Source organism: Pan troglodytes, chromosome 16 (assembly GCF_028858775.2).
Source record: "Pan troglodytes isolate AG18354 chromosome 16, NHGRI_mPanTro3-v2.0_pri, whole genome shotgun sequence".
NCBI lineage: Eukaryota > Metazoa > Chordata > Mammalia > Primates > Hominidae > Pan > Pan troglodytes.
This window is the reverse complement of record NC_072414.2, coordinates 43,508,686-43,526,981: the sequence shown is the minus strand read 5'-3', so window position 1 is coordinate 43,526,981 and position 18,296 is coordinate 43,508,686. Positions and strand designations below refer to the sequence as shown.

The following is an 18,296-nucleotide window of genomic DNA, read 5'->3' as shown; positions in this document are numbered from 1 at the left end:
AAATATCTAAAATTACTTAACATGTCTTGCATTTTTGGTCTGCATTATATTTCTGTTGGGCAGTGCTTTGCCATCTGATTAAATGTTGTTTTGCTTATATTATCCTTTCTGATCTAATATCTTAATTGTATTCTAAGAATGTCTTTATAATTTGTTTTCAAAATGTGGTTTTAGATTTTTATGAATTTTTAACCTTTTTAAAAGAACTGTTTCTTGAATTACTGTGATAAAAATTCAACTTCAAAACAAAATGCAATTCGTGATAGTCTGCACTAAATTCAATACATATTAGAAACCTTGGCTTTTTAACTGTGTACACTATCCTAATTACATGGAATAGGATCACAGAGGATGAGCATTCTGTCACATCATTTGAGCCTAAGGACTGGATATGTTCTTGTAGCCATTGGGCCTTGGTCTTCCCCAGCTTCTTTACTAACCTTCACTAATTTTATCCATGCTCATCCTAACTTACCTACATATTATTTTAAAAACAATTTTGTTAAAAATGTTTAACATCATGCATTTTTAGTTACTGCACGTAAATATAACATTTAGGTTGACCAAATAGATTACTAAATGCAAATAATTTTATATTGTTAGGACTTGTCCTCTTCACCTTTTTTTCAAAAAATTTTTTGAAACTACAAGAAAGTTGAAAGAATAGTACAGCAAATATCCATATACCACTTACCGAGATTTACCACATATAAACATCTTGTCATTTATTCTTTTGTTCTCCTTCTCTGCCTGTATAGATATGTCTTTGCTGCCTCTTCCCTTATTTTTGACGGAACCATTTGAAAGTAAAGTTGTTGATTACAATACCCCAAATATACCCTAATTATCCTAAATATTTTCTATTACCTAAATATTTAAGAATGTATGTTTTAGTAAAAAGGGAATTTGCCTCCATAGCTGTAATACTGTTATTGCATGTGAGGAACATAGATAAAATAATATCATGTAATATACCATTCATACACAAATATGGATTCCTTTCTTAAATGCAGATTATTTTCTTTAAATTCCTCCAATCTAGAGCAGTCCCTTTCTCAATTGTCAAAAAAAAATCTGTTAGTCTCAAAAAGTTGTCTCAGTTTTCTTTCAAAATGTCTCACCGTCTGAATATTTGTTCATAAGATTTAGGTTTAACATTTTGAGCAAGATTACTACATAGGCACATAGGTGATGTAGTGTTTTATAGGATTGCTAATTCACAAATCCTATTTTATATGATTTATTTCATTTTTATCACAAAACCAGAATAGTCATCCAGGAACTGGAAAGAAAGAACAAATTAGAGCATTTAACATTCATATTTGTTGTAATAGAACATTACCAGAATGTCCATGCATTTTATCTTTAGATTTTCACTTCTTTTTGCAAAGGACAATTTTTCCTTCTGTTGAATGAATTATTTATAATATGGATTGAAATTAAGGAGATTAAGTTTTTGATTTATACCATTTTTTGGGCGGAGGAGGACAGGGTCTTGCTGTGTCACCCAGGCTAGAGTGCAGCCTTGACCTCTTCGGCTCAGGCAGTCCTACCACCTCAGCCTCCTGAGTAGCTGGGACCACAGGTGTGTGCCACTACGCCTGGCTAATTTTTGTAGTTTTTGTAGAGTCAGTGTCTCGCTGTGTTTCCCAGGCTGGTCCCAAACTCCTAAGTTCAAGCGATCCTCCCGCCTTGGCCTTCAGAAGTGCTAGGATTACAGACATGAGCCACCACACCTGGCCAATTTATACTATCTTACATGAACTCATCAATTTCATAAATTTCAGTTACCTCAAATGGAGAAATTATCTTATACTTAGAATTTTGCCTGCCTTCTTGTGTTTTTTTCTTGATTTTATTTCCCAACAGCTATTTAGTAAAGTTTCAAACACTGAGAAAAGTTGGAAGAATAGTACAGTTAATACTTTTATATTCTTCACTTTGATTCAACAGTTGTTAACATTTTGCCACAGTTGCTTTATATGTGGCAAATGTCTCTGTGTGTATGTGTATGAAATGTTTTCTTTTCTCTTTCTTTCTTTCTTCCTTTTTTTTTTTGGAAACGGAGTCTTGCTCTGTCACACAGGCTGGAGTGCAGTGGAGTGATCTCAGCTCATTGCAACCTCTGCCTCCCGGGTTCAAGCAATTCTCCTGCTTAAGCCTCCCAAGTAGCTGGGACTACAGGCACACCCCCCCACACTGGGCTAATTTTTTGTATTTTAGTAGAGATGGGGCTTCACCGTGTTGCCCAGGCTGGTCTCGATCTCCTGAGCTCAGGCAATCCACCCGCCTCTCCCTCCCAAAGTGCTAGGATTACAGGCATGAGTCACCGCACATGGTCGAAATGTTTTCTTAGTCTTTTCAAAGTAAGTTACACCTATCATGGTGTATCACCCTTACATTAGCAAGTATCTCCTAAAATTCTCTCACATAATCATAATATCATCATACCTAAGAAAATGATAAGTAATTCCATAATATCTAATATCCAGTTCATATTTAAACTTCTCTAGTTATCTCTTTTATAGCTGCTTTTCTGCTTTAATTTTTCATCCCCTGTCCCCAAACTGGAATTCACTGAAGGTTGATGCATTCATGTATTTTGTTTTTAAGTTAATAGTTTAATTTCATATGTCTATCATTAATTCTTAAGATTTACATTTACCATTAAATTCAGTTAAAGTTTTTACAAATGCTGCTAAAATTATGTTGACTTGTTTAGCACCTTTTCTTTATATAGATTAGTCATTGTAAGCACTTGTCATGTTTTTAAAGAAATAAAAAAATTATATTGAAATCTCTTTTATTTCCACAGATATTCCAAATGTCTTGGTTGGCACTGCATTTAATGTTGATGATGGAAATGGGGGCTTTGTAGTTCATTGGTTAAACAACAAGGAATTTCATTTTACATCATCTACAGAAGTATTTATGCATCAATTACGAAAACTTTCTGATAAGCAGGTAGATCATGAAAATGATGATGCAGATAGAGAAGATGAGGAACATTCACAGGAGGATAGAGAACGGGGTTTACATATGAAATTAGACCATGGTTAGTATCCTGTGTTCAGATTTTACTTACTCCAAAGTTAACAGCTTTCTGTGGTACCACTTTTAGTTTTGAATTCTTCCTTCCCGCTCTTACTCCTTTTTACTTTTCTATTTGTTACACAAGTATTTACTGACCATCTGCCTTGGATCAGGTACTCTGCTAGCCCCTGCAAACATCATCTAACTCTATATGTTCTTTGGAAGCCATATCCTTTTCTGGGGAACAGGTTTTGCTAATGGTAGTAATAATGATAGGGTGAATGAAGTTTTAATTTATCTAAAAGTAGTAACTGTAGTAACTTTCAATTCAGACAAAAGTTTCCTTTTTTTTTCTGACTGTAAATTGGAAAAGAGATTTAGTTTTTAAAGATGGTATGCCATTTATTTATAGTCTAGTATGTAAATGAATTATTTAATGCATGTATTGATAAATATATTTTCTGGTTCAGATTTATCCCTGGATAGAGAATCTGAGGCAGGTACAGGATCATCAGAACATGAAGATGGAGAAAGAGAAGGAAGTCCTAGAACTTATTCACGACTTAGTGTACCAATGCCACTGCCTACGGTTCTGCTTGATCGGAAGATTGAAATGCTGCTAACTGAATGGAATAAGAATCCTGATATGCTTTTTACAATACACCCTGTAGATGGTACCTTTCTAGTGTGGCATGTAAAGTATTTGGATGAATATAATCCTGGAATATTTAGACAAGTTCAGGTATATTTTATTGACGAAATAGTTATTACATTTCTTAAAATAGTAAAAAGAAATAAATGCTTTGTAGAGTTAGCATGTTTTTAGAATTACTGAAAATTTTGGTTTTGATAAGCATCTGAGTAAAGAATACTTCTTTCTTTCAGAAGGGATCAGTGACCATAAGCTTAGCAAACTTGATTAGTTAGAAGATAATGAATTTGGCCTTGAAATGCAGTACTGCATATTTAAATATATGTGTTGATTTTTGGGGGAATTAATAATATTTTGAATAAGATTAAGAAACTACCCTGAAAATGTGAATCAGGATGAGCTCCTCCTTGTGGCCAATTTGATGAGCTAAACGAAGCTGCCTTTGTCATCTCTCTCAACTTTATTGCTATTTAGATCTGTGGCTGTGGTCATTTTGTTGTACAAGCAAAGCACTTGAACTTTTTTTCTTCAGCCTTCTCTTAGGCCATGAATAGAGATATGATATTACCTAAATAGAACAAGGGGATTGGACCATAAAGAGGTTGAAAATGACATTTTTTGATAAGCTGAGATTTGGTATTTTGAGAATAGAAGTCTTTTTTTTGAGAGGAGGTAAACTATTTGCACTGAATCATATAATTATGTTTTTCAGGTTTCTTTTTCTTCTCGGATTCCTGTTGCATTTCCCTCTGGTGATGCAAGCTCTCTTAGTAAAAATATCATGATGTATGCCTGTATAAATGCGACAAAAGATTCTCACCACACGCTGTTACACCGGGAGGGGATGTCTGTAGGCAGTCCTCACGGATCACAGCCACACTCTAGATCCCACAGTACACATATGAACATCTTAGCTCCCACAGTAATGATGATCTCTAAACACATAGATGGTTCTTTAAATCAGTGGGCAGTCACTTTTGCTGATAAGTCTGCCTTTACCACTGTTCTAACTGTATCTCACAAATTTAGATATTGCGGTCATCGATTTCACCTCAATGACCTGGCATGTCATTCAGTTTTACCACTGTTATTGACATCCTCTCATCATAATGCTCTATTGACTCCTGAATCAGATTGTCAGTGGGACTCAGACAATAAATTAAGTAGACTAATGGACCCTGTAAAACATATAAAAGGTTCCTCGAAACAACCTCTTAGAAATGCAGCAACTCGTACATTTCATGACCCAAATGCAATCTACAGTGAACTTATTCTGTGGCGTGTAGACCCAATAGGACCTTTGTCATACACTGGAGGAGTATCAGAATTGGCTCGAATTAACTCTTTACATACCTCAGCGTTCTCTAATGTGGCTTGGCTTCCAACTCTCATTCCCAGTTACTGTCTAGGTAAGTGTTCATTGTAATTGTGAAATTAACAAAAGCTTTTAAACTACTATTTGTTATATACAAAATGGTTTATATTTGTTGTCATTAAGATTTTTAATAAGTATTCAGTTTTCATTATTAAGATGATTTTTAATAAATATTCAGAATACAGGCATGAGACTGATTTTTAGAACTTCTAGAAGTTTTTAACCTTTTCTCTCATAATCCATTTTTTAATTAAATTTTTTGTTAATAATTTTGTATCTACTTATTGTGCCTGTTTAATTATGATTCTAGACCATGGTTAAGCCTAAAAAAAATGTGAATACTTGTTTCTTATCCTTTAGCCAATAAGAAAAATACACTACATGTTTAGAACCCAGAGGCCTTGTTTTCCTTTCTCAGGCACATATTGCAATTCTGCAAGTGCTTGCTTTGTTGCTTCTGATGGCAAAAATCTGAGACTCTATCAAGCTGTAGTGGATGCAAGGAAATTATTGGATGAATTGTCAGACCCAGAATCTTCAGTAAGTATTTAATAATCTTTATGAATTTATCTAAGGAGATAAAGAATTCTCTTTTGACTTTGTCTAGGACCTGTATTTGTTAGTTGCTGTTTAGGGAGTAAGCATATGTTCTGGGCTGCATATGACATATATATGACACATTTATTTTTTCCTAAGCTGTGTTCCAAGGTATATGAATCAAAATTTTAGTGTACATACCACACATTAGTACATTTTACATAAAAAGAAATAAAAAGGATTTTTTTCTAAAATATTATTTGTTTGTAACATATTTTACTCTCTAGTTTGGTTCTGTTAATCTTACTTTGCTTAAAAGAAGTTTTAAGGCATCTTTACCAAGCTGTATGTTTAGGTTGGAAAATTGGAACTTTTTCAAGCTTGATTCACCATTTTAAAAAATTCTCTGGTTAGAATTTGTTATCAGTGGGTGGCAGCATCTCATTCTGATAGTTCTGTATCTGAGCTGGAAGTCATATATGTTAGTATCTAGAGTTGAACAGTAGATTTTTCCATTTACCTATAAAAACAACTATTCTAATAAAAATGTTTCGAGTATTGAAAAGCAATGACTATTTTTGAGCATCTACTATGTTCTCCTAGATGTAGAGGGAATACAAAATATAAGTTTCAGACCTACCTTTAAGGAGCTTTTAATTTAGCTGAAGAGAGAGCTTATTAATAAAAAGTTAAGTAGCAGTTTAAGACATAAGAAGAGGAGTCTAAGGGTGGTATGTAATTAATTGCCAAAAGGATGGCCCTAGAAGTGTTTCATTATTCAGAGGAGAGAGAGAGATCAGATTAAGGTAGGCACAGAATTCTTTATTAAGGACAATATTTGGGTTCATTCTTGATGAGTGGATAAGATTTAGAAAGATAAATTCTTTGTCTTTGCCTGAGTGAGAAAATTGCCTGGAAGTAAGTATAGATACAGGAAAGTACATGTGTAAAGCTTGTTCCAGAAACAGTGAGAAAACCATTTGGATTGGAGCTTAAGGTTTGACATAGAGAAAGTCTAGAAAAATAGAATCATAGAACTAGAATTGGAAGATATTTTAAAGGTCACCTGGTCTCACCAGCCATCTGATGCTTTATTCCCCTCTGCTTCATTCCTGCCAATTTGTCATCTGGCCATCGATGAGGGAGACTCAACTCTAAATGCAGCTCATTCTATCCTTGAATAGCTCACACAATCATATTGAAACGCTTTTTGTTTTGTGTACATTCTACTTGTTAGTGCTAGTTCTACTTAGAATAAATCTAATATTTCTTGCCTATGAGAGTACCTCAAGATATTAAAAGACAGCTTTCTTGTAACCTGTGAACCTTACTACCTCAGGCCAAACCTGCTCCCCCTGTGCCTATCAAGTTTCTTTAACTGTTTTACATTTGACCCTGGTTAGTTACTCTTCTGAGCAGGTTTCAGTTTGTCTGTACTCTGAACCTTGTAGGATGACTAAAACATAGCAATATTGTGACCTCTCTCATTAGATACATTTATGTTTTGACAGTCACTCCACATTCTTCGTATGTAATTGACTCATCATGAGCTGACTGTCAATATCCCGAAGTCTTTCCCCCTCCCTGCCCTCTGCTAAGTGTTGTCTTCTCCATTCTGTATTTGTACATTTGGATTTGGGGTCCAAATGTAGACCTATTTTTCCTATTACATTTCATCTTGCTAAGCACAACTAAACAGTCCAATCTCTCAGTATCTTTTTGAATCTGGATTATGTTATTTAATATATTTGTTATTGCTTTATGACTATGTCACCAGCCTGTTTGAAGAGTGTTATACCTACACCATCTGAGTCAGTTATTAATATGATAAAACAGGCAGGTCTGAAGAAAGAGCCTAGCAGTATACATTTGAAATCTTTCTCCATTTTCATTTTTTGGAATGTTTTCCAGCTTGTTTCAAGGATTTCTGTGAGACAGCTTGCCATATACTTTGCTGAAATAAAATACAATCTTTCTATCTTCTGCAGTCAACGAAGAAAGTCAAAGTTACATGAGGTGATTTGTTTTAATATATGTTAGGTATAATGTACACACCTTAACATCTCTTGGTGACCAAAACATTGTACTAGATAGACATTAAGCTCCTTGGTCTGCCCTGCAGAAGTATGTTCTTTTCCTTTTTGAAAATGGGAATTTTTGCCTGTTTTTAGTTTTTTGCTATTGATGTCATTCTCCATGATTTGGGGGATTTTGTGTTTTCTTATGGTTCTATTTGTTCTCCATTATACTCAGTGTTTTGTTTTTGGTGGTTCCTCAAGGTTTTATAATATGCATCTTTAACCTCTCATAGTCTACCTTCAAATAATAATATAGTACTCAAAATATAATGTAGCCAGGCATGATGACTCACACCTGTAATCCAAGCACTTTGGGAATGAGATGGGAAGATTGCTTGACCCCATGAGTTCAAGACCAGTCTGGGCAACACAGTGAGACCCCCCATCTCTAAATATATACAGTAAACAACTTTCAATAGTATCCCCAATCTCCCTCTCCTGTGGTCTTCAGCATGCATGTCCTATGAATGTTTTGTTAGGTTTATACATAAGTATTTCATTTATTCTACTGACTGTAAAGGGTGCTGTCTTTTTAATGTTGGTGTCCATGTAGTTATTGCCAGAATATACAAATACAATTGAATATACAAATACAATTGAATTTTGAATGTTTATCTTATATCCTGTAACATTGCTGAATGCATATATTAGGTGTAGGAGTGTTTTTGGTAGATTTCTTGGACTTTTCCATGTAGATAATCATCTCATTATAAATGGGAACAATTTTCTCTTCCTTTCTAATCTGTATGGCTTTTATTTTTCTTATTTTGTTGCAGTGACTAAAACTTCCAACTCCATGTTGAATAAGAAGTGAGATTGGATGTTCTTGCCTTCTTCCCATTTTTGGAGGAAAAGCATTCAGTCTTTGATCATTACATATAATGTTAGTTGCAGGTTTAAAAAATTTTTAAAAAATTTTTGTGGGTACATAGTAGATGTATATATTTGTGGGGTGCATGAAATGTTTTGATATAGGCATGCAATTCTTAGTAATCAAATAATGGAAAATGGGGTATCTATCACCGCATACATTTATCCTTTGTGTTACAAATGATCTAATTACACTCTTCTAGTTATTTTTAAATGAGCAATTAAATTATTGACTATAGTCACCCTGTTGTGCTATCAAATACTAGGTCTTATTAATTCTAACTATTTTTTTTGTACACATTAACCATCCCTGCCTCCCTGCCAATCCCTTACTACCCCTCCTAGCCTCTGGTAATCATCCTTCTACTCTGTCTCTATGGGTCCAATTGTTTTGATTTTTAGCTCCCATAAATAAGTGAGGACATGCAACGCTTGTATTTCTGTGCCTGGCTTATTTCACTTAAAATAACGACCTCCAGTTCCATCCTTGTTGCTGCAAAATGACGGAATCTCATTCTTTTTTATGGCCAAGTAGTACTCTGTCGTATATAAGTACCACATTTTTTTTTCTTTATCCATTCATCTGTTGATGGATACTTAGGTTGCTTCCAAATCTTGGTTGTTTTGAACAGAGCTGCAACAAACATGGGAGTGCAGATACCTCTTCAGTATACCAATTTTCGTTCTTTTGGGTATGTGCCCAGCAGTGGAATTGCTGGATTGTATGGTAGGTCTATTTTAGCTTTGTGAGCAACCTCCATACTGTTCTCTATCATGGTTGTACTAATTTACATACCCACCAATAGCATATGAGGGTTCCCTTTTCTCCACATCTATGCCAACATTTGTTATTGCCTGTCTTTTGGATATAAGCCATTTTAACTGGGGTGAGATGATATCTTATTGTAGTTTTGATTTGCATTTCTCTGATGATCTGTGATATTGGGCACCTTTTCATATGTCTGTTTGCCATTTGTATGTCTTCTTTTAAGAAATATCTGTTCAAATGTTTTGCCCATTTTTTGATCAGATTACTAGATTTTTTCCTGTAGAGTTGTTTGAGCTTCTTATATATTCTGGTTATTAATCCCTTTTTAGATGAGTAGTTTGAAGATGTTTTCTCTCATTCTGTGGGTTGTCTCTTCACCTTGCTGATTGTATCCTATGCTTTTTAACTTGATGTGATCCCATTTGTGCATTTTTGCTTTGGTTTCCTGTCCTTGTCATATATTACTCAGGAAATGTTTGCCGAGACCAATGTCCTGGAAAGTTTCCCCGATGTTATCTTGTAGTAGTTTCATAGTTTGAGGTCTTAGATTTAAATCTTTAATCCATTTTGATTCGATTTTTGTATGCAGTTAATGATAGGGGTCTGGTTTTATTCTTCTGCATATGGATATCCAGTTTTCCTGGCACCATTTGTTGAAGAGACTGTCTTTTCTCCATTGTATATTCTTGGCACCTTTGTCAAAAATGAGTTCACTGTAGGTGTGTGGATTTGTGTCTGGGTTCTCTTTTCTGTTCCATTGTTCTCTGTGTGTGTTTTTATGCCAGTACCATGCTGTTTTGATTACTGTAACTCTGCAGTATTATTTGAAGTCAGATAATATGATTTTTCCAGTTTTGTTCTTTTTGCTTAGGATAGCTTTGGCTATTCTGGGTCTTTTGTGGTTCCATATGAATTTTAAATCTTTAAAAAATTTCTATAAAGAATGTCAGTGGTGTTTTGATAGGGATTGCATTGAATCTGTAGATTGCTTGGGGTAGTGTGGACATTTTAACAATATCAGTTCTTCCAATCCATGAGCATGGAATATCTTTCCATTTTTTTTGTCCTCGTCAATTTCTTTCATCAGTGTTTTACAGTTTTCATTATAGAGATCTTTCACTTCTTTCGTGAATTCCTAGGTTCTTAATATTATGTATGGCTATTGTAAATGAGATTACTTTTTGTTTGCTTGTTTGTTTTTGAGACGGAGTCTCTGTCACCCAGGCTGGAGTGCAGTGGTGTGATCTCAGCTCACTGCAACCACTGCCTCCCGGGTTCAAGTGATTCTCCTGCCTCAGCCTCCAGAGTAGCTGGGACTACAGGCATGTGCCACCATGCCCAGCTAATTTTCTTTCTTTTTTTTTTTTAGTAGAGATGGGGTTTCATTGTGTTAGCCAGGATGGTCTCGATCTCCTGACCTCGTGATCTGCTCGCCTCAGCCTCCCAAAGTGCTGGGATTACGGGGTGAGCCACTGTGCCCAGCTGAGATTACTTTTTCAAAATTTCTTTTTCAGATTTTTTGCTGTTGGCCTATAGAAATGCTACTGGTATTTGTATGTTGATTGATATCCTGGAACTTTACTGAATTTATCAATTCTAATGGTTTTTGGTGGAGTCCTTAGGTGTTTCCAGAGGTAAGATCATGCTTTCTGCCAACAAGGATAATTTGACTTCTTCCTTTCCAATTTGGATGCCTTTTATATCTTTCTTTTGTCTGATTGCCCGAGCTGGCACTTTCAGTACTATGTTGAATAACAGTGGTGAAAGTGAGCATCGTTATTGTGTTCTAGATCTTAGAGGAAAGGCTTTCAGTTTTTCCCCATTCAGCATGATACTAGGGTATAGAAGGTATGTTCCTTCTATACCCAGTTTTTTTAGAGTTTTCATCATGAAGGGGTGTTGAATTTTATCATGCTTTTTTAGCATTAATTGATGCTAAAAAATTTTTGTCCTTCATTCTGTTGTCCTTCATTCTGTTGATGAAATGTATCACATTGATTGATTTGTATATGTTGAACCATCCTTGTGTCCCTGTTATGATAAATGATCTTTTAATCATTTTAATCATATTGTTGAATTTACTTGGTAGTGTTTTGTTTAGGATTTTTGCATCAATATTCATCAGAGTTATTGACGTGTAGTGTTCTTTTTTTGATGTGTCTTTGTTTGGTTTTGGTGTCAAGGTAATACGGCCTCATAGAATGAGTTTGAAAATATTCCTTCCTTCTCTATTTTTCAGAATAATTTTAGTGGGATTGGTATTCGTTCCTTTTTATATGTTTGGCAGCATTCAGCAGCAAAACCATTGGGTCCTGGGCTTTTCTTTACTTAGAGACTGTTTATTATGGCTTTGATCTTGTTACTTGTTTTACTGATCTATTCAGGTTTTGGACTTCTTTTGTGGTTTAGTCTTGATAGGTTGTATGTGTTTAAGAATTTTTCCATTTCTTTTAGATTTTCCAATTTATTGGCATGTAGTTGATCATAGTAGCCACTGTTGATCCTTTCAATTTCTTTGGCATCAGTTGTAGTATCCCTTTTTTCATCTCTGATTTTATTTATTTGGGTCTTCTCTTTCTTAGTCTGGGAAAAAACTTGTCAATTTTGTTTTATCTTTTCAAAAAATTAACTTTTTGTTTTATTAATCTTTGTATGATTTTCTTTGTTTCAGTTTAATTTATTTATGCTCTGATCTTTATTATTTCTTTTCCTTTACCAATTTTGGGTTTGGTATGCTCTTGCTTTTCTAGTTCTTTAAGAGTCATCGTTAGGTTGTTTATTTGAAGTCTTCCTTGTTTTTTGATGTAGGCACTTACAGCTATAAACTTCCCTCTTTTAGTACTGCTTTTGCAGTATCCCATAGATTTTGGTATGTCATGTTTTCATTATCATTTGTTTCAAGAAATTTTTCAATTTTCTTTTTAATTTCTTCATTGACTCACTTGTCATTCAGGAGCATATTGTTTAATTTCCATATGTTCATATAGTTGCCAAAATTCCTTGTTATTGATTTTTAGTTTTATTCCAATGTGGTCAGAGAAGATGCTTGATATTATTTCATTTTTTAAAATATTTTAAGACTTGTTTTGTGACCTAACGTATGGTCTGTCCTCGAGAATGATCCATGTGCTGAGGAAAAGAATGTATATTCTGTAGCTGTTGGATGAAATGTTCTGTAAATATCTATTGGGTCCCTCTTTTTGATAGTACAGATTAAGTCTGATGTTTCTTTGTTGATTTTCTGTCTAGAAGATATGTCCAATTCTGAGTGATGTCGAAGTCTCCAGCTATGATCGTATTGGGGTCTATCTCTTTCTGTAACTCTAATATTTGCTTGATATATCTGGGTGCTCCAGTGTTGGGTGCATATACATTTAAAATTGTTATATCCTCTTGCTGAATTGACCCCTTCAGCATTATATAGTGACCTTCTTTGTCTCTTCTTACAGTTTTTGTCTTGAAAACTATTTTGTCTGATACATAGTATCAGACATATAATGATACTGATATCAGTATATCTGTCTGATATAAGTATAGCTATTCCTGCTCTTTTTTGGTTTCCATTGGCATGGAATATCTTTTCCCACCTCTTTATTTTCAGCCTGTATGTGTCTTTATGTGTGAAGTGTGTTTTTTGCAGGCCACAGATTATTGAATTTTGTTTACCCATTCAGCCACTATATGTCTTTTGATTGGAGAATTTAGTCCATTTAGTCCAAGTAATTAGTAAGTAAGGACTTATTCCTGCCATTTTGTTATTTGTTTCTGGTTGTTTTGTGGTCTTCCTTCTTTATTTCCTTCCTGTGTTTCTTTTAGTGAAGTTGATTTTTGCTGATGGTATGATTTAGTTTTTTGCTTTTTATTTTTGGTGTATTCACTGTATGTTTTCTAATTTGAGGTTACCATGAAGCTTGCAAATATTATCTTACAACTCATTATTTTAAGCTAATTATGACTTAACACTGTTTGCATAAATAAGCAAAAAGAAAACTAATAAAGGCTCTACTCCTTAACTTTGTCCTGCTACAACTTTTTGTTGTTACTATTTATATCTTTTTGTACCATCTGTATCTTGAAAAGTTGTAATTATTATTTTTGATTGATCATTTAGTCGTTCTACTTAAGATCAATTTACACACCACAGTTAACAGTGTAATAATATTCTGTGTTTTTCTGTGTACTTACTATTACCAGTGAGTTTTGTACCTTCAGATGACTTCTTTTTTATTTTTTTATTTTTTTATTTTTTTATTTTTTTTGGAGGCAGAATCTCGCTCTTTCACCCAGGGTGGAGTGCAGTGGCACCATCTCGGCTCACTGCAACCTCTGCCTCCTGGGTGCAAGCAATTATCCTGCCTCAGCCTCCCGAGTAGCTCACTCGCACACTGCCACGCCCAGCTAATTTTTTGTATTTTAGAAGAGATGGGGTTTCACCGTGTTGCCCAGGCTGTTCTTGAACTCCTGAACTCAGGCAATCTGCCCTCCTCGGCCTCCCAAAGTGCTAGGATTACAGGCGTGAGCCACCACGCCTGGCCCAGATGACTTCTTATTGCTCATTAATGTCCTCTTTTTTCTGATTTAAGAACTGTAACATTTCTTGTATGACACGTCTGGTGTTGATGAAATCCCTCAGTTTTTGTCTGTCTGAAAAAGTTTTTAGTTATCCTTCATGTTTGAAGGATATTTTTACTAGATACACTCTTCTAGGGTAAATTTTTTTTTCTTCTCAGCACTTCAAATATGTCATGCCTTTCTCCTGGCCTGTAAGGTTTCCACTGAAATTCTGCCGCCAGACGTATTGGAGCTCCACTGTATGTTATTTGTTTCTTTTCTCTTGATGCTGTTGGGATCCTTTCTTTATCCTTGACTTTTGGGAGTTTGATTATTAAATGCCTCGAGGTAGTCGTCTTTGAGTTAAGTCTGCTTGGCGTTCTATAGCCTTCTTGTACTCGGATATTGATGTCTTTCTGTAGTCTTGGGAATTTCCCTGTTACTATCCCTTTGAATAAACTTTCCACCCCTACCTCTTTCTTTACCTCCTCTTTAAGGTCAATGACTCTTAGATTTGCCCTTTTGAGGTTATTTTCTGGATCCTGTAGATGTGCTTCATTGTTTTTTATTCATTTTTCTTTTGTCTCCTCTGTGTGTTTCAAACTCACAAATTATTTCTTCTGCTTCATCAATTCTGCTATTAAAAGACGCTGATGCATTTTTCAGTATGCTAGTTGCATTGTTTAGCTCCAGAATTTCTGCTTGATTGTTTTTAATTATTTAAATTTCTTTCTTAAATTTATCTGATAGAATTCTGAATTTGTTGTCTGTGTTATCTTGAATTTCTTTGAGTTTCCTCAAAACAGCTATTTTGAATTCTCTGTCTGGAGGTCACATATCTCTGTTTCTCCAGGATTGGTCTCTGGTACCTTATTTGGTTCATTTGGTGAGGTCATGTTTTCCTGAATTGTCTTGATAGTTGTAGATGTTCTTTGGTGCATGGACATTGAGGAGTTAGGTATTTGTTGTAGTCTTCACAGTCTGAGCTTACTTGTATCTGTCCTTGGGAAGGCTTTCCAGATATTTAAAAGGACTTGGGTTTTGTGATCTAAGCTGTATCTGCTTTGGGGGGACCCCAAGCCCATTAATGCTGCGGTTCTTGCAGACTCTTCGAGGTACTGTGTTGATGGTCTTGGACAAGATCTGGAAGAATTCTCTGGATTACCAGGCAGAGACTCTTGTTCTCTTCTTTTACTTTATTCCTAACAAACTCCCATTCTCTCTCTCCCTCTCTCTCTCCCCCCGTCTCTCTCTCCCCTCCACCCCCCTTCTTTCTCTCTCCCACCCCCTGTCTCTCCCTCTCTCTCCTTCCCCCTCTCTCTCTCTTTCTCTCTCTCTTTTCTGAGCCATCTAGAGTTGGGAGTGGAGTGTCACAAGCACCCCTGTGGCCATCACCTCTAGGACTGTGCTGGGTCACACCTGAAGCCAGCACAACGCTGGTTCTTGCCCAAAGCCTGCTGTAACCACTCCCCAGCTGCCACCTATGTTCTCTCAAAGCCCTGGGGCTCCTGCAGTCTGCAGGTAGCAAAGTCAGCCGGGCCTGTGTCCTTCCCTTTAGGGTGACAAGTCCCCTCATACACTGGGCTGGTCTAGAAGTACCATCTGGGAGGTAGGGAGCAGAGTCAATAATCTTAGAAATCTACCTGGTGTTCTGTTGTACTGTGGCCGAGCTGGTACTCAAACCACAAGACACAGTCCCTCCCACCCTTCTCTCTCCTTTCCAAAGGCAGACGAGCCTCACCCTGTGGCCACCAGGACCTCAGGCCTACAGGGAGTACTTCCAGACTACTACCAATGTTTTCTTAAGGACCAGGAGCTCTTTGGTTAGCTTGTTGTAAATGCTGCCTAGTCTGAGACTCACCATTTCAGGGCATTGGGCTCCCTTCTGGCCCACAGAAGATCCAGAAATGCTGTCCAAGAGCCAGGTCCTAGAACTGGGGACTCCAAGAGCCTGCTTGGTGCTCTACTCCCTTGTGGCCAAGCTGGTACCTAAGATGCAAGATAAAGTTCCCTTTACTTTTGCCTCTGCTTCTCTCCAATTTTAATATATGTGCTGTCGAAGTGAGCACATTGCCCCTCCTTTTCTCTAGCAGGAGTCTTGCCCTGTAGCTACCATAGCTGGGAATGTGCCGAGTCTCACCTCAAGCCAGCCAGTCTCAGGGTCTCATCCAAGACCCCTGGCATAGTACCTGGATATTGCTGCTGGTTATTCAGGGCCCAAAGGCTCTTCAGTTAGCAGGTGATGAATCCTGCCAGGGGTCTTTCCCCTCATGGCAGTGGATTCCTTTCTGGCCCAGGGTGTGTCTACAAATGTCGTGTGGGAAATAGGGCCTGGAAAGGGAGCCTCATGACTCTCACTGGTGTCTTATCCTGCTGTAGCTGAGCTGGTATCCAAGATGCAAAACAAAATCCTCCCCACTCTTCTGTCGCCTCTCTTCAAGCGGAAGGAAGGAGTCTCCTTTGGAGCCGTGAGCTGTACAGCCTGGGGTTAGGGAAGGGATGATGCCAGCACTTTTTTAGCCATCCTGCCTGGTGTCTCAGTAGGTTGCATGCCTCCCCAGCCCACTGTCTTTGGCCCAGTTCAGCCCTAGGACTCATCTAGGAGTTGCAGACCTTGTGGCCTAGATTGCCTTTCAAGTTTATTTAAGGCCCCAGAGCACCTGAGCCTTGTGGTGGCAAGGCTTTTGGGGAATCAAGCTCAGACAGATGGGATCAGCGATTCCCCTCTGGGTAGGGCTCCCTCCATGGGTGAGCGTCAGCTGAGTTTGGTCTGGTTTTTCTTTCTGCTATATAACAAGGCAGCACTGACTTCAGTGCTCACAGTTGCTTGCTCTTCCTTTCCCCAGTGCACAGAAACTCTCTCAGCACCACGCCGCTGCTGCCAGGGTGTGGGAGAAGAGTGGTGTTGGTGATTGATGTGTGTGTTTCCTACTTCTTCAGTGCTTCTTTCAGTGATAATGAAGTTAAAACTGGGTACTGTGAATGCTTACCTGATTTTTGGTTCTTATGAAGGTGCTTTTTTTCGTATAGTGGTTAAATTGGTGTTCTTGCTTGGGGGACAATTGGGGGAGCCTTCTATTCTGCCATCTTCCTCTATTCCTACCTCCAGCTGTTGGGTTATTTGTAGATATTCTTTATCAAGTTGAGGAATCAAGAAAATTAACAAACCTAGAGGAGAACTTCCTCATATGTTTTGATTTCCTTTGAGAATTTCTCTTCGACCCTCGATTACTTAGAAGTGTAAGATTTAGCTTCCAAGCGTCCTGTTACTGATTTCTAGTTTGATTCCGTCATGGTAGAAAAATGTACCATATGATTTCAGTCCTTTTTAGTTTGTTGAAGTTTGTTTTATGGCCCAGGACCTGGTCTATTTTAGTACATGTTCCACTCACTAAGCACTTAAAAGAATGTGTATTTTGTTGTTATTGGGTAGAGTGTTCTATAAATGTTAGTTAATCCTGTTTTGATTGATGGTGTTGTTGAGTTCTTCTGTATCTTTACTGATTTTCTCGCTAATCATTCTATCAAGTCTTGAGAGCGAGGTATTGCAGTCTCCAACTATAATTGTGAATTTGTCTGTTTCTCCTTTTACTTCTATAAGTTTTTGCTTCACATAGTTTTCAGCACTGTTCTTTGGTGTATATACATTTAGTTCAAATTCAAGGTGTTGGCAAGGCCATGCTCTTTCTGATATTCAAGGGGAGGATCCTTCCTTGCCTCTTCCTAGATTGCTCCTGGCAGTCCTTGGTGTTCTTTGGCTTGTAGCTGCATCACTGCAGTCTGCCTCTGTCTTCTCATGGCCTTCGTCCATCTGAGTGTCTCTGCGTATCCTTTTTTTGTAAGGACAGCAGTCATTAGATTTTGCACCTACTGTAATCCAGTATGACCTTTTCTTAAACTAGTTATGTCTGCAAGACCCTACGTTCAAACAAGGTTACATTCCGAGATGCTGGGTGGACATGAATTTTGGGAGGACACTATTTAACCCACTACTCTGATCAACTTTCTTTTCTCATCAGTTATATTTGTAGTTGCATAGTCAGGAACTTTCAAAGTCTCTTGAGCCTCCAGACTTCCTTGAGCCATTTTGACTTTGAGACCCCCATGCTATAAGGCATTCTGGGATTTTTTAACCTTTCTAAAATATAGACTATAGAGTCTTGCTCTTATTTTCAGTCTTAAACTCTTAAGATGACATGACTACTTTCTGTCACATTTCCATTATTTCTGCTCATCGTTTTGATTTTCTTAATACAATAGCAGTTCTCCTACTTACTTCTTCTACTAATTGTGAGGCAAAATGTAGCAAGAGTTTGTCACATGCTCTCCTATTCCTTAAATGAGATTTTTAGTAGATGACGAGTAAAGGCTAGCTTTTTAAAAATTTTGTAACAGATACTTGAAAGCTATAAATATTGTTCTGTAGATAGA

At 36.8% G+C, this 18,296-nt stretch overlaps 1 protein-coding gene across 16 annotated transcripts in view; it reads left to right on the top strand.

Moving 5' to 3' along the window:
- The window catches only part of DMXL2 (Dmx like 2), a 174,322-nt gene that overhangs the window by 80,843 nt on the left and 75,183 nt on the right, over positions 1 to 18,296 (top strand). For all 16 annotated transcript variants that reach the window (XR_010151664.1, XR_010151669.1, XR_010151668.1 and 13 more), the window contains 4 exons: positions 2,816 to 3,055; positions 3,504 to 3,775; positions 4,398 to 5,094; positions 5,479 to 5,600. Coding sequence is in view for 7 of the 16 variants with exons in the window: in XM_054667536.2 (XP_054523511.1) it covers positions 2,816 to 3,055; positions 3,504 to 3,775; positions 4,398 to 5,094; positions 5,479 to 5,600 (1,331 nt within the window). In the remaining 9 variants the exon portion in view is untranslated. The remainder of the gene's footprint in view (positions 1 to 2,815; positions 3,056 to 3,503; positions 3,776 to 4,397; positions 5,095 to 5,478; positions 5,601 to 18,296) is intronic.